Source organism: Heliconius melpomene, chromosome 10 (assembly GCF_056956725.1).
Source record: "Heliconius melpomene rosina isolate 202511_hmr_F chromosome 10, ASM5695672v1, whole genome shotgun sequence".
Taxonomy (NCBI): domain Eukaryota; kingdom Metazoa; phylum Arthropoda; class Insecta; order Lepidoptera; family Nymphalidae; genus Heliconius; species Heliconius melpomene.
Genome location: NC_140398.1, coordinates 6,925,088 through 6,942,477, shown reverse-complemented (window position 1 = coordinate 6,942,477; position 17,390 = coordinate 6,925,088). Strand labels below are relative to the sequence as shown.

General features: G+C 31.9%; 1 protein-coding gene across 1 annotated transcript in view; it reads left to right on the top strand.

The window, feature by feature from the left end:
* Window positions 1–17,390, top strand: part of LOC146535363 (cell adhesion molecule Dscam2-like) — a 138,049-nt gene that overhangs the window by 56,861 nt on the left and 63,798 nt on the right. Inside the window, exon 3 of the mRNA XM_085191235.1 lies at window positions 14,139–14,307. Within this exon, the coding sequence (XP_085047361.1) occupies window positions 14,139–14,307 (169 nt within the window). The remainder of the gene's footprint in view (window positions 1–14,138; window positions 14,308–17,390) is intronic.

Sequence of the window (17,390 nt, the reverse complement as noted above, 5' to 3'; positions counted from 1 at the left end):
GAGCCATGACGCTTACTGAAAATAAAAAAATATGTATCAATAGATATTTAATAATATTTTATGTTTATTGTTTAGATCTTTAACAACGCTAGTACAGAACGTATTTGTTTTTAAATAAAAGCTTCACCCACTTAAACTACATATTTATTAATTCACTATCTCCAGAGAAAAAAATAGTAATTACAAAATCACAACTAATTTCAGGAAGAATAAAAAAATGTTTTTAACTAAATCGGTTAAGCCGTTTCTGAGATAAGCGTGCACAAACACATTAGACAAACAAGCAAACAGGCAAAAAACTTAAAAATCATTATTTTTGGTTACTTTACGTTATCAAAAGTCACCAATTATTTTTTTCATATGCCAGCAATTTTTTTTTATATACATATCTTCCGATGGTAACGTAATTATGAACTAGGCTTCATATTTTCTCAGTTTCGTTACGTAACGAAATATAACGCAATTGAGAATAAAGTCTGAGAAATTCTAACCTTTTTAAATATTTGCTCATAAGCCACGTGTTGCATGTGTAAGCACTGAAGTTCTTTTTTGAGATTTTGTAAAAAGAAGCAAATAACATAAACAAGAAAACGAAATTATAGAATACTTACCAAAATAAAAGCCGTTTATAACCCTGAGATGTAATTTTACATATTCCCTCTAAAACATTTGAACACCTCAACTGCTGCGAGAACACTACTTGTTGTAGCTACGACAGCATTGACTTTTAGAATTATGGTGATACAATAAAAACTAATATTAAACACCATCCAAAATAATTGCATTCATAATTTAATTGTACGTTACTAGCCCTGAGTAACAAAAAAGACAATATTTTGGGACAAATTTACTTAATTCATATATATTATTTATTAAATAATATATCAATAAAAGTACTTTTGTTTAATATTTTGCATAAAGTAAAGTAATATAAACATACCTGAAATCAAATAAAACCATAAACATTCGTAACAAATCAATTTTTAAAAAGAAAAGTGGTGAATGGGACACGAAAAATTGTATGGAAGCATCTTGAAAAGTTTTTTAAAACTAACAAAAAATACTATTAATAGCCATAATACATTTAAAATATTACAAAAATCTTTAAGTTAATAAGTAAATTTATCGTAAATGGCAAAATATTTAAATTATCTTTAAAATTGTATTTTTAAAACGCATTCAAAGTAGCGGGACAAGAAAAGACACAAAATGTACACTTTTTCTGATTATGACCCTTATATCGGATGGAAAGTTGGAAACTTTCTTTTATTTGTGCAATATCTAGCCTTTGATTAACGACTTGCTCTAAGCGACGGCTTCACCCGTGATCTATTGGAAATATCTTTTATTAACTTAGCGGATATCCCTAGCGGAGTAGCCAGAGAGGACAAAACTCCAAAGGCTGCGGTCGCTGCATACCTCTTTCGCCTCGTCCACATGCCCTCCGAGGGATCTTTACGCTTTTTACGTGACCTTCGTCTACTACCTTTGATACTGTGTTTTTGAAGTTTCACTTTTCCTTCATACCCATAACCATAGCCTTTACAGTAAGACGCTAAAATATACTTAAGGCTTCGCCCGCTTGAAAATATTGTTAAAAAAATATACTAAAATGCTTACATAATTTTATCGGGTGTTATTTTGATACATAAATAACATATTGTATTACTGTAAGATTTCATCTATATCCATTCATTAGTTATTACATGAAAGTGGAACCAACATCCACCCTCAAAAACTTTTATCTTAATAATATTATAGTCATGTATTTAAAGAAATATTTAAAGCCTATAGTAACATACCCATGTATATAAGGTTCAGTTCCCGATTGTTTCTTTTTTCCGTCCGCACATAGCAATAATGGCCGCGGTTTATTAAAAATGCAATTCTTTACGTGGAACTGTGTGATACTCGCTCGCGTATGAGAGCTAAGGTCTCTTATAAATGGTATGTATGTAAGTGAAGTGTATTAAATAAATTTTGTATGGTAGAGGTTTTTGTTTTTTTTTACTTTACAAAGAGTTTTTGTATATTGCGGTTTTTTTTTATAATTATGCGAGGCCGTCGTAGTGTATTGGCGAAGGTTGTGGGTTCGATCCCAATTCGGGATATTCAAATGTTTTATTTTCTTACTTTATTAACAAAAAAATAAAACACGGTTTTGAGTTCCGCCTAAACTCACTTGTTATACGGGAAAAAACATAGATCTTATATAAAGTATTTTTACAGATTAATAAATTTTGATTCCGTCGTTTACAATATTATGATAATTCCCATAAGTATTCTCATGAGTAACTGGGCAGAATATAGGAAACGGAATGTTTTAACTCTATGTTCTCTCTGCCTACCCTGCTATACGCGGGATACAATGAAACAACACAAACATGCTTCGGACTATAAAAGTGATTCAGCGTTGAATTAAACCAATCTCCATACAGTGTCTTGAATCTGGAATAAATATTTAGCACGGAATTTCTTGACACTACTCAAGTTGTAACTTGTGGATGTTTCTGAAGCTATAATATTAGAAGAGCCAGTGATAAATCACTCTATTTACCACATTCCAGTACGTAAACTATTTAAAAAAGTATAAGCAAACTAACATATAAATCAAAATACGTGTTCAGAATACAAAGTAAGATGATATTCATTCATATACTAGCACACTTTAATTTCCTGCAAGTGGTACTTGTATAATAGTTCTGTGTATTTCAAAGATATTTATTTCTATAGAAATTTATGAAAGTAAGTAGAAATCCTTTTTAATTGCTTTGTGTGGGTTCAATTGTGCTGACTGTGTTTATGTTTTTTGCAGGTTTCTCCTGCACTTCTGGCCTGTTTTTTTTTTATTTTTATAACAGGATAGGCAGGTAGAAAAAAAATATATTGCTAAATGAACAAAATTCAATGTCAAGCTTTGTCAAAACATACTGTTAATATCTCTGTAGTAAAAATAACTATATGTAACAAATAAATATATAATATTAATTCATCAATTTTTAAATGAACAATATCTATTTTGTATGCAAAACAAACGTGACTATACATTTCAGACAAGAACTTTGTCACATTACGCTATCAAAACTCCCAACAACTTTGCAGCTAGATTGGTAAATTAATACTGAATGCGACAACGTTCTAACATTATTATCACAGTAAAAGTTAGGATAAGCTCGTGGAATTCAATTTGTGCTAATATGAGTTTTACCACTGACTATATACCATTTTACCACTAAGTATATCATTTGAGGTCTCAGTTTGCTTATTTGTTTATTTTTAAATATTTTACTTGTTTATATCTTTTTTCGATTCACGCATATCTCTTCTATATAACAGGGACAGAGAACATAGCGTTAAGTAATTTCCTCCTCACTCTCCGCAAGATTTTGAAATATTTCATGATGACTGACGGTGCCCTATATACATTATATTTTTCTCCAAATATCTATCCAATAGGATATAATAATTAAACCCGTAATCTACTCGATGGTAGATTATCACAAAATTTTAATAATGGATATAAAAAAAATCCTACACGAAAAAGCTACTATTACAACTTTTTCATACATTTATAGTTTAAAAACCTTTATATTCTTTGCAGAAAGGTTTAAAATCGCGTGAAACGAAAACAAAGAGACAGTATATTACTCTTACGTAATTACAGCTATATTAGGGATCCGCATCTAAAATGCGGTAATAAAAGACAATTAATGTACATAAATTCCCAAATATTCTTCTTTTATTATTAAATATTTTAAATTTTGAAAATAAATATAAAAATCAAACTCATGATCTAAATCGATCGAATCGAAATAAATAATGGCAACCTATTAATAAATTTTATATTTAAAATCAAGAAACCTACTTACAAAGTGTATTTTCAAATCCAAGTTGTATTTCTCATATCCCAGAATAGGCAGAGGAAATCTAGTGTTAAGATAATGCATACCCCATGCACAACCCATTTGAGGTTGCATGTTCAATAGCGGAACTAAACACCGCGGTTCAATTTCAGTAAGAAAAAGGAAGAGAAAATCAATAAAAAATCATTCCCTTGATTAGGAATCGAACGTACAAACGTCGTTTTATATTCAGATGTTGATTACCGCTGTGTCACGAGGAATTCTATAAAAATATTAACCTCTCGTTATAAGTACATTTATGTTATTGTATTTAAAAAATATATATTTAAATACTTTTTATTTAATAAAGTAATTACATTGAACCCTTTGAGAGCTTGCTACTAATCGCACTTGGCCGGTTGTATTTAATTACGCAAGGAACGTCAGAGGTCGCAGTATGAGGTTGCTTCCGCCGGAAACACTTTTGTAACAGAAATGGTTTTAATGCAATAGAATTTTTCCACATTTTGACTTTGAAATGTATTTTTTTTCTGGTATATAATAAAATATTGTCTATGATCTGTACAGTGAATGTTACATATTTTGGTTCTGTTTTGAAAGTTATGGATTTATTTGATTTTTGTTTTGAATTTATTTTATTTAATAGTAATTATAAAATTTTGTAACTTTCTGTGTTACATTTTAGCTTGTCTTCCCTTTGGAGACGGCAATTGTTGACGGTTGTGGGTTCGATGTTCGAATTGTCAATTACAAATTGGGAATTTGAGTGTCGTGACACCAGACTATAAGTAATGTTTCAGTGTGATGCTAAAAAAGCTTTTGTTTCTTACTTGTAGCAATGTATCACATCATTCCCCGCTTTTTAATATTACTTTTCTAAGGGCGAAACACATCTTAAAATCACCAAATTATCATTATAATTATTCAAAATAAATCATATATCAAATTTAAATTACTTTCTGATATTGATTTACAAGTTAATTTTCAAAACTTGTTACTTTTTTGGCTTGCAACATGTAAAATACAGTTTCACCATTGAATTTCCAACTAGTTTTCCATTTTCAGGTAATCCCATTCTGTCCATCAACCAAGTGTTTATGTAGCGACATCACAAAACAAGTAATATAACATTATTCAGTCCGACAATGCTGTTTTGCATTGCAAATATAGCTACTGATGGTGGAACGTAACTTTGCATCTCAAACCGGTACTTTGAGTCTGCATCGAATTACGTCCCGTGTTATTCTATGTACTTGCTGACTCTATTTTGTGTTCTTATATAGCACTAGTAGCTTCCCACAACTTTATTTGTGAACTTTGAGATATAATATGATTATGACGATATAATAGAATCCTGTTTTTTCCAGTTCTCATAGGAATTTTGAGAAACTCTGCGATAGTGTGTAGGGTGTAAGGTGCCCCTATACCCCGCAACATACCTAATGCCAAATATCAACTTTATGAATCCGTTAGTTTTATCTCTGTAATTTTATGTTTGTCAGTAACGGAAGCTATCCTTTGCAATACTTGAATTCCAATAATTAATTAATTTTCAGAGGGATAAAAAACAGACAGTATTATAAAAATAATATAACAATCTACAGTTAGAAAATCAATTGATTCACATCAAGAGCCCCAGATCCTATAATTCACAAAATTAAATTCCTTTAAATTTATTTCTCATTTCCTTACAAATTCTCATTTAATTCAAAACATCTTAGAGTCACTTTGTCATATACACAAAGGTTAAGCAGAAAAGTTGAAAATTGTCGTTTTGTTACAGTAACTTTAAGTTAAGCAATGAAAGGGGAAACATTTCATAATTACGCTCCCTGTCACGTCGCGTCACGGTCAAAATTGACTGACACGCTAACGATACGTTTGCTTGTAAATTTTTAGATAAGGACAATCCTCTTCATAATATACATTTGTATACTTAATGTATAGCTTCACCCTGCAGCCCGCATACAGCAGAGGGAACCTAGTGTTACGATACTCTGTTTCTCATTTTCCTGCGAATTCATGCATTGCATTGCATTGCATGGTGGAGCATTGCATGTTGAGTGGCGAAACTTAACGCCGCGCTTTGCCTCGACACCAGAGAAAAGAAATTAAAATATTAAACATATCATTTCTTTGATAGGGAATCGAATCCACAACCTCTCGGTACAGTCACACGCTTGTACCCCTGCGCCATGACCGGCCTCAATCATACATACATACATAAAACATTTAATCAGTGACGCATGTGACCTGTCTGACAAAATTGGATTCCGAATAATTAACTCGTTACACAAACGCTTCTATTTGAATACTTTTTATATTCATGTATTTCCTGGACCAATATCTGTACGTGAGTGACTATATTCTCCATTTTTCGTTTGGCTTAGAGACCATTCACTCCTGGTATCCAATCTTTGGTGTTCCCTGCTTTACTCTATTTTGTATAATGCATACATATTACACTCTGTTTATTTGTGAAAATATAACAATCCAAGGAATAATACAATACATAAAAGTTCTACCACACAATACACAAGGGTGGTACGGAGTGTCTTAACACTACCACCCTGCTATATACGGGATACAGCGTGAAGCTATAAAAAATTACTATTAATTATTAATAACTATAAATAACTTATATATATATTTTATACCATACTAAAACATATATAAAATATATCACAGATAAAAGCATTAACAGTTTAACGACACCGTCACCGTCGTGTAGGCGTAGCGTTTAATTATACGATCGTTTTATATACACGACCCTTATATTTTATTATTTTTGTAACTGCATCGTTTAGCGACTGTTTTATAGAGACAGTCTCTAAGAAGTTCTAAAATTAAGTCTCTTTTATGACTTTGTTGAAGATCTCTACATTAAGGTAGAGTTTTAATGATCGACGGTTTCATGTTTGGTTATTTATGGGAAATGTTTTCGGTTTAAGGCTTTCGAAGTAGAGAGAGAGAGAAAGAAAGAGTGTCTGACCTTAAAAGCGACGGCTATATGTTCGATTCCCATTCGGAGAACGATTTATTTTCATTTCCTCGCTCTGCTTACAATACAAAACGCAGCATCTAGTTCCTCAACGTAACATACAATATCTCGATAGTTTGGTAGCAAGTGGGAAATGGTGTGTCATAACATTAAATTTTCTTTGATTACCCTGCCGTATGCGGGATACAGCGGGAAGCTAATAGTACGTACTTCGAATAAAATCTAATCCCATAGACTTCCTCATCGTAAATCCATTTAAAGTAACTGAGAGCTACCGTCGTAGTAGTGACAAGCTTGCAGCTAAGCTCTCAAGCGCTAATGACTTCAAGAACGCTTCACTAAAAATAAGAATACTCTACATTTTTGAAACGCCTTGAAATGTTTCTGAGATATAAATGTGAAATGTAAGAATTTAAAGTATTTTCTTTTATTTAGGTACAACAAATTCTAGAATCTAGGTTATGTTCATTATTTAGATTACATTTAGGCCGTTGTGATGCCGGCACAGTGTCGGACTATAAAAAGTGACGGTTGTAGGTTCGATTCCCACCCAGGAGAATGAACTATTCTAACACGGCGTTGAATTTTTTTTCAACAAGCAATTTCCTTGGGGAAGAAGAATTTGCTTGGTGAAAAGTGAGAAAGTAAATTTTTAGCATGTAGTTAGGTGAGGAAGTGTAAGGAAGCTAAGAAGGTCCCTTCTTCGCGAAATTCCAAGGGAAAGGAGAAAAAAGAGAAATTCCATTACTTGTCTTACTAAAACTTCAGACGATTAATAATTAATACTATATCATTTATATATAATAAACAGTACTGTACCTATCCCGAACGTATATAATGACTTCTTAATATAATAGACAATAACCGGAAGAGGCTATTGTCAATAATTGCTTCATAACTTCTTGGATGCGTGACCCGAGGATCAAGGACGTTATGTACTCGTATATATCTTATATAACATATATGAGGCTTCGTCGTTATATTTACTATATTTACTCATAAAATATAGTTATAATCGCCTTTACTACCTAAACTTATCGAGACTATAAGCGTGGACTATAGCCGTGACGGTTCTGAGTTCGATTTCCACACAACGGAAAGACTTATTTTCATTTCCTCAACGTAACAAGACAAAGATTTGAATTCCGTGACTCTACCCATAGTGTTTTGAAAATTGGGCGGAAAATGGAGAATAGAGTGTCTTATCACTAGGTTCCTTCCGCCTACCCTTCTATGAGCGGAATTTCTGAAATTAAAAAATATCTTCTTATATTCATAAATATACGCGCATTGACATAACAAATATTCCATACAAAGATTACTCAAAGCGTACGACTAAGCAACGTTTAGGGTAAAAGGGTTAAGCCGCGGGTTACTTTGTTATTAACAAAGTTCGTCAGTTATGGCTTATCCCTTTTCATTTCAACGTTAAAAATGAGTAAGGAAAAATAGAGAATGAGTGTATTGAAAAAATAGAGCAGTTATTTGAAACAAGGTGACGAGTTTATTTATTAGAACAATTTATTATTTTAGAGGGAACCTAGTCTTATTGCACTCTTGGTCCAATTTTTCTTAAAATATATAATTTCGGGATTTGAAGCCGTAACTGTCGCGTTAGTCAGTCACATACTGTTTCATGGCACCACGACGCACTTCTAGCATTTGTACCGGGTAAGTAAAAAAACTGACTATTAAAACTATTCTCTCTTGCTTATTTTTTTAACCAGAAAGAAATAATATCAATATACATGTAAACCCTTTAGCAGAGATTAAAACCAAATCTATCTTGTACACTCCTTAATGCTTCCACTTAAAGCTAGTAATTAATATTTTTATTTCTTTGATATTAACTCCTTGGGTAATTTATATAAACCATTTATTAACGATTCGATGAAACGCAGCGTTAGGTTACGCGGTCTAACATCCAACAGCTTTTAAAGAATGAAATGTCAAGAGTAGTAGAATAGTTTTTCTTAAAGCTAATTTCTCTACCTACCCAATATTATGAAAATATTAATATCATAATTTTCTAGTTACCTCACTTTATTATCAACCGTGTATAGTACACGGATAGATAGAGCGTAATCCCCACAAGCAGTTACGCAATTAAGCTTCCTCATACGATACTGTTAAGTTCGTAGATCGAAGCTTAATATCTTATATGAAGGTTTAGAGCTTACGTTATAAGTCTTTGTTAGAGCTTTATTATATAAAAGTAAAATATTAAGATATTGGATGTCTTTGTTCCACAGTGGTTGTGAATGCTATACTCATACGGGGGCACGTGGTATATATTCTTTCTTTTCTTCTCTCTCATTGACAAAATTGAGCTCCACTACTCAAAAAGTAGTTTCTCGTGAAAAGTTTGCCTTGAAAAAACTTTTACATGAACATATCTGTCCAAAGCTTAAAGTCCAAGCCCCAAAAAATCTCTTTAGATACGCATTAAATATCCGTTTACGTGAGAACGTAGTGTCTCAGTACTAGATTCCCTCTGTCGAGCGTAAAGCTACTTTTATTTTTCTAACTAAAGTTCAATCGAGAAAATGTTCAAAAGATTTTATCAGTTTTTTAACAGGATGATATACAGCTTAGTGGTACGTTTAATCTCAATCTGAAGAAGTTAGCAACTAAGACGCTTAAACTAAACGTGCAGGAATATTACATTTAGGAGTTAAGACTATATAGTTATATATAGAGGCCAGGTTGTAGGTTCGATTCCCACTCGAGGAAATTAAATATTTAATATTTGCTTGCTCTGGTAACGAGGCAAAGCGCGGTGTTGAGTTCCGCCACTCCCCGAAATAAAGATTGTATTGACCGAATTATTATAAATATACTTAGCAGTAGTTAGTTAATAAAATACTAGATTTCCCTACAGCTTTACCTACGTATTTCTAATACGGTAAGCTTGTGTATGACATAATATGACACAGTCTAAGTGCTCAAACTCTGACCGCAGGTACTGTAGGTAATGGATACCTTCCTCTATTAAGGGTACAGTTTTTTTATTTATTTTAAGCAAAAAACATTTAATTTAAGAATTGAAACAAATTGTCTTTTCTCCACACCTCAATGCTATAATAATATCACAGAGCTTAATAAAATGAAATTACTCCCGCCCCAGGCTCAAGAAGCAATCAACTACGTTCATAATACAGACTGGAGACGTTTCATACAGTATACTATTAGTTTCTATTTCGCAGGTGCGTGGTGCTGTACATTTTATTGTATATGAGTATTTGAACAATTCTTTATTTTATATCTATTTTCAGCTATATTATATTAAGATAGATAGATATGTAAATAGATTGTTTTTTTAATATAAATATTCTCTCGAGTGGGAATCGAATTTACAAACATCGCGAGTAAGTCAGAAACTTCTTAAATCCATCGTAAAATCAGTTATTATTGTAAACTACGACTTGATGCTGCGATCCTTAAGTAAATGAGCTACCACCACTGAACCAGACGGTTGCCTAAAACAATTTAATTTCACTAATTCGAAGTTTGCCAACTTAGTTTATAGGGTGGCGACATCAAAAGCGGTCGAGACGGGACGGTGGGATGGGCTTGAACATTGAACAATTAATTTGGAAAGCCGCTTGGAATTTTAATAATGTCGCTTAGACAGCTTAGGAGATAATAGCTACACTATTGTATACGTGAAATGTACTTAAAGCACTTGTTTTTTTCAGTGGTTTAGTCAATATAAATAGTTCATTATAATATTAATTCTAATAGTTAATATTAAAAATAATATTGATGCCAGTAGTGCAGGGGCACAAAGGTTTTGGGTTCGATACCCACTTGAGGGAATGAAATGTCTAATATTTTTTTTTTACTCTGGTGTCAAATGTTGTGCCACTGTGTCACGACAGCTTCCATACATTAAATATTATCTTTAATTTAAGTTAAGTAACTCAAATTCTGTTCAATAGAACGCAATCTACGGTAATGCTTTAAACTTGTAAGTCTAAAGCTGTTAAAGTACTCGAGCAACTTCGACATGACAAAGTAATAGTGGCGTACATAATACTATTTAGGTACTTTTGTACCGATGATAGATTCGACTAGAATTTAAAATTAAATTAATCTTTTTTAGGGATATATTTTTTCTAAAAAAGTATTTTTCTTTACTAAGAGTGGAAAAACATTTAAAAATGTAAAAAAAAACTATTATAAAATATTGTGCCTATATAAAGTATAAAGTTTTTTTATAAGTAAAAAGTTTTTAGCTTCATGCTGTGCTAGCATATGACAAGGTTAGCTAGCAAGATAGCAAGGTTGACAGGGGAAAATCAGCGGTCAAGACACCCCATTACGCAAAGCCAAATACCTGAAGGAGAAAAGTAAAATAATTAATTTCCCCGTGGGAATAGAACCTACAGCTAGAACGTTAACAGTCAGATACTTGCTGCTGCGCTATTAATTTAAAATGAAAAAACTACATTTAATTTTAAAAGCCTAAATGAATAAAATATTTCTCTTTATAAATTTCAAAGGAAACCTTTCATTGGTCGTATGAAAATGTTTCAACAACACAAGTTTTGTATTAAAATAGTTTGTAGACCGCCGCTCTGTAAAGTTTATCAAATGTCAGATCCGTTCGTGTCCTTCGGTTGCGACTATTTCAATTATAGAAAATGAAAATAGTTACATATATATAGTTGTATTAAGTTAAAATAGTTATACTAATATTATAAAGCTGAAAAATGTATTTAAATAAACGCGTTAATCACCCAAGGTAACTCGAAAGATCCTAGTTACCTAGGACTAACACACTCCGTTTTCTGATTTTTGGCTAAATACAAAGTTGAGTAGCAGAACTTAACACCGTCCGTTCTGCCAAAGCGGATAATTGAAATTTATTTTTTGTCTCTGAGTAGGGATGAAGTCCACAACCATCGCATTCTCAATCAGAAGCTGTTCCACTGCCCCACGATGACCTCAATTATATTTTATTCGAAATAATTTCCTTTTCTTAATCAGTCAAGAAATGGGCAAATATATACAAAGCTTTAAAACTGAAATATATTAAAATAATATTTAGCGAGTGAGGACTTATAGGTAGGTATGTTCTAATTAATTTCAAAGTATCTAGAAAACAGGTCTAATATTTCACAATATTTTGGAAATTATATGTGGATTTGCAAAAAGTTGAATTAAACAAAAACTTTCATGAAAAAATGAGTCAGTTAAATAAGTAAGAAATGTAACGACAGATAATTTGAGTTATTCTCAACTGAACTGAGATTCCACTTGAGTCGTCAGTCGTTGTAAAGAAAAGTTTCGTGATCGTTAACAAAAGATAGAGAAAAAGTTCCCTTTAATCAGTTTCATCGCAAACTGTAGCGTTACACATTTTGTTACTTTAATCAAAATTTAAAAACAATTAAAAATTGTTTATATCTATCTATGTTAATATTATAAACCTTAAGGTTAAACGTTATGTCAGAAGCTAGTGCTTTGAAATAAAAAAAAAATGTGTTGGATATTTCATTTAATTGAGGAACGATATTTGCTATATTACATTACGTTAATAGTTCAGATACTACCCATATGAATATAATATGTTTACAATTAAATATATTTTAACTATAGGATTAGTCTAATTTTTATCTGAACCAGAAAGATTTTCTAGCTTTCTTCATTCTAGCAATCTGAGTTCATGTTTTCCCTAAAGAAACTAAATTTGTATTTACTATTTTTCTTTATTGAGTTAACGGTTTATTTCTGACATAAAATCTAAGTAAATTCGGGCTCTAATTTTTTATGTTTGTTAGTCAATCATGTTCAAATGACAAAAACAATATAGATAAAATTCAACACTAAAACAGTTTGTAGCCTGAATTTACGACAGAATTAAGGGCCGGTAAGAAACTCTAGATAAAAGTTAAGATATCTGTTTCTAACTTTCTATATGATGGTTGTAGATTTAAGCTTTATTCGAGGAATAATAACATTATAATCATCATCATTATATAAGCCTTTCATTGCCCACCACTGGATATGGGCCTTCCTCAAAGATCTTCATGGCGATCGGTTCTTTGTTGCCTGCGTCCAGTCTTCTTCTTCGTTCACCTGGTAGAGTGCCTGCTTACTGAACGTCATCCGTTTCTTGTTCGCCATTCGAAAATAAATAAAAATAATATTAAGGAAAAAATTACTCTTAATATCTATATATATAAAATCGAAAGGTCGCTCACTCACTCACTCATCACGAAATCTCAGAAACTATATGTGCTAGGAGTCTCAAATTTTGCATGGACGTGACTTATAGAATGTATGTACTCATAGAGACAGATATTAATAATAACGTAGTTCACGCAGACGAAGCCGCGAGCGGGCCACTAGTTATAAGATATACGTACATCTTAAGTTTATTATATAGTAGCTTCATACTAATAAAGTTGCGTAATTGCTTTCAAGCCTTTCCCACCAATCCCCGCGTGTGTCGATGTGTGAAATTGTTGTTCTCGTATAATTTTCTGTAATAGTTTGCGCTTGTATATCGCGGTTTATTCATAATTATGATGACGGTAACTTATTAAAGTAAATTGCTTTAAATATTAGAAATGTGATAGTAATGTCATCGTGATGTGGCCTAGTAGACATCTGGCTATAGTCCCAGTGATTGTAGGTCTTTTTCCACTTAGAAAAATGATTATATGTAATCTATTTTAATTTCTCTGCTCTGTCAGACAACGCGCGGTGTTGAGTTCACCACTCAATACGCAATGTGACGTAAATAGGACAGGAATTAGAAAACGGAGTGTCTTAACACTTTGTACCCTCCACCTATCTTTGTATTCGTGATGAGTGAAGCTGTCATGTAATAAAAACGTTTTTGACAAAACTGTATAATTGTAAATTGAACTTTCTGCTATGAGAAAATTATTTTTGATTTTTACTTTATGATATATAATTATATATATGATATATAATTATATAATTTATATAGATCTATACGTAAATTACTCTTTTCACTCTGTTGTTTTCTTTTTTCTGTCCTTTAAAGACATTAGACAATGGAAATAGCAAGATCTTCTTACAAACATCACCTCGAAAGGCCAACAGTTAAGATTTGTACAACCTAGTTCTTCCCATCTGTAACATAAGATTCTTATTTTTTTAAAACAAAATATTTTTATTGTTTCAATTTTTTTAAATCTCATCGAGTACTCCATATTGAACTAACTAATCTAAAATAATTTTATCCTATTAAATCATGTTTTTAAATTAAACATCTTAACTTAGCCTCTTTGTTTCAGTATCATCATGCCACAGTCAGTTAATCTTTCTGATGGAGCCTCCACCACGGCTGTCGTTCTCCAATAGCACCGGAGCCAGTGTTTCTTGTGCAGCTCATGGCGGACCTACACCAACGATTACTTGGCTCACTGAAGATGGTGTACCAGTGTCTGATGTACCTAGTCTCAGGTTAGTATATAAAAATTTTTAGAAGATATATGTAAATAATTGTAGAGAAATAATGATTGAGAGTAAGGGACCAGGAAAATGATTTGATTGATTGAATGAAAAATCTATCGACCATTGAGGCGTAGTGGAACAATGTCTGACAGTAACGCGTCGGTTTTAGGTTCGATCCCTATTGGGTAGTAAAATATTTTAAGTTTGCTGCTCGGGCAAGATAAAGTTCAACGTACATTGAAAATGGAATATTTTGTCACTATGTTTTTCCTACCTACCCTGCCGTGTTGGAAAAAATGTTAATCTGTAATTATAAATTTGCTCCAAATTAAACGTACAGTCTTTCAGTTATCAGACACATCGTGAAAATGTTAATAATATTTAAGTCAAAATCAAAATCTAATATATTCGAGTCGACCCACAATATAAAATAATTAATTTTCATAAAATACATAGACAGCATCACCCCTACAAATCTCCAATCAATCTCTAAACTAAAATTGAGCCAGTCGCTAATCGGAAATACGAACTAAACGGTAAGCACTCAGACCTTGTTATCTCCTACATATTAGACGTAGAGTAATCCTTCACACCTAACTTGATTGATCCTGTCTAATGTGTAACTAATACCTCTAATAATACTCTTACGATTGAACGTTTCTTATTTAGAAATTATGGACATTTTATCTCTTTAGAAAAACTATTAAATGCGAAATAAAGAATGTCTTAACACTATGTTTTCTCTATCTGCTCTGCTGATAAAGCGTAAAGCTAAGAAGTTTTGACTTTTTTTTTGTTCTAATGTAACAATTCAAAACGTATATATTTTATACGTATTTCACCCTGACGTACTTATCAGTATTTCATACGGTAGTATCTACAGAGGTAGCTGAGCATGTCAACCACGACTACCTCCCTGTAAACAGCATATTATATGTGTGGGTGTCACGTAACATAATATTCATACCTGTTCTCTTATCCCGGCTAAATAATTCAGCTAAAACAATTGAATCTGTAACTGTTTAACATTTTTAAAGTACTTTTTCATAAGACTAAAAATTTCATTATCTTAGCATTTTCGTAAATTTAAATTCATTAATATACAGATATTTTATAGTATTTTGAAAAAAAAAAGCGCTTCCTTCTGATATACACTGAGATCTATCAAACTGCAAGGCGATTTTGATGTTGCTTTCACTAATGAATAAAGTGATACAAATGGAAGGCTTAATATGCTTATACCTGCATAATAGGTATACTATTAGTATAGGCCAAACATATTACTAGCTATAACTTCATTGTAACGACAGAAAAATTTACGTGAAGATATTATTATATAACTCTACACGCGAATACTGAAAATACGTCCTAATTCTTCCAAAAAGTAAAACTTTTCATAAAGTTTCACCTCTTCTAAGCCTTCGTAAGCTTCTTACTAATTATCAACAGAACTGTTTTTTTTTTAGCTTCACGCTATATCCCGCATAAAGCATGATAGGATAGTCTAGTGGTTCATACATACTACAATAATTCATACCCTCGAATGGGAATCGAACTCATTTTCAGAGAGACATTGTGCCGCTGTGCCACGAAAGCCTTAATAATTAAATCCTCTACCATTTACCTATACATAAATCTAAAGTTCCATATAATTCTCATAGCTCCACTGAATTCGATTTAGATATAGCGCCATCCGTCAGAATGTCACCGTGTCAGGCGAGTATTACGTACTGCCAGTAAAGCAAGCAACGGTACGACGCTTCCTGCACGTAATTCAGAAGGTAGTTGTCTCTTGTGAGCTTTACAGAAATTATATGATTAAATATGTTTAGTAAATTTTGTTAAAATCTTTATGATGCGATGGAATCTTTATGTGTGCAACAATTAAAGACAAATATTTTCCTATAATCTATAGGTATATACAAAAGGACTTGTCCTCACTGATTGAGGTAAGACGCACGCACAGCCGTAACTGCTGTGCGTAGAAACGTGAAATTTGGACAGATGTTTACTTTCGTAATCTGGACATCCACTAAGAAGGGATTTTGTAAAATTTTAACCCTAAAGGGGTGAGATAGAGGTTGAAAGTTTGTATGGAAAAAAAAATTAAAACGGCATCGATTCTTATAAAACTTGAAATTTAGATTTTTAAAAGTATTTAATTGAATACGTGTTTCATGGTTTTCTAGAATTCTTCCCCTAAGGGTGCAAACAAGGGGTTGAAAGTTTGTATGAAAAAATCTTCAAATCGCCACCGATTTTTATAAAATTTTAAATTTAGACTCATAATCAATAAATAATTAATTGAACACATGTTTCATGGTTTATTAGAATGTATTAGCTGTTAATAATCTTCTTTTAAATATAAAAATATTTTTTTACATCTAAACTTAACCAACAAGGGTGGAAAACTGCAAATTTTAACTGATTTTACTTCTTTCGATCATTTCGATGAAATTCGCTGGTCGGAGCTACGTCAGGTTTTTAGAATATGTCATGTGTCATTCACATAATTATTTCTATTTCACTATATGATCAAATTCACTGAAAAAATCTAGTTATAAATATGGAAAACAAATTAATATTTAATACATAAAATTCTAATATTTTTTCCTAATATCAATTGAAATAACCAAGAAAACTCTTTAGAAATATTATCACGCATTATATGTGGCCTTTCCAAATATCTTTGCTCTAAGTAGGACCCTAATCCAGTCGTCACGGGTAAGATTAATGCATGTCACGACCGAGCGGGTTTTGTTTTCTTTTACCGTCCGAACGAATGAGTGATGCGTCTCTCCATTTATTTGGTGCTGTTTTTTTTTATTATTTAGTTGTATTTGAAGTTTTTATCTATATATACATTATAATAAACAGTAAAAAAAATACTCACGTTAAATTATATTCAATAGAACTTGATAGAAGCAATATCCTCTTGAATGTTCGAAAATGAATAATGTCGGGTCTATATTAAGCGTTTCATCATGTTTTCTAAGAAAATGTGGCTTCAAGCTTCTTCGAATATTTATGGAAGTTTAAATTTATGGTCTCTTACTGTTAGAATAACATATATTTCTGATAGAATAATCAAT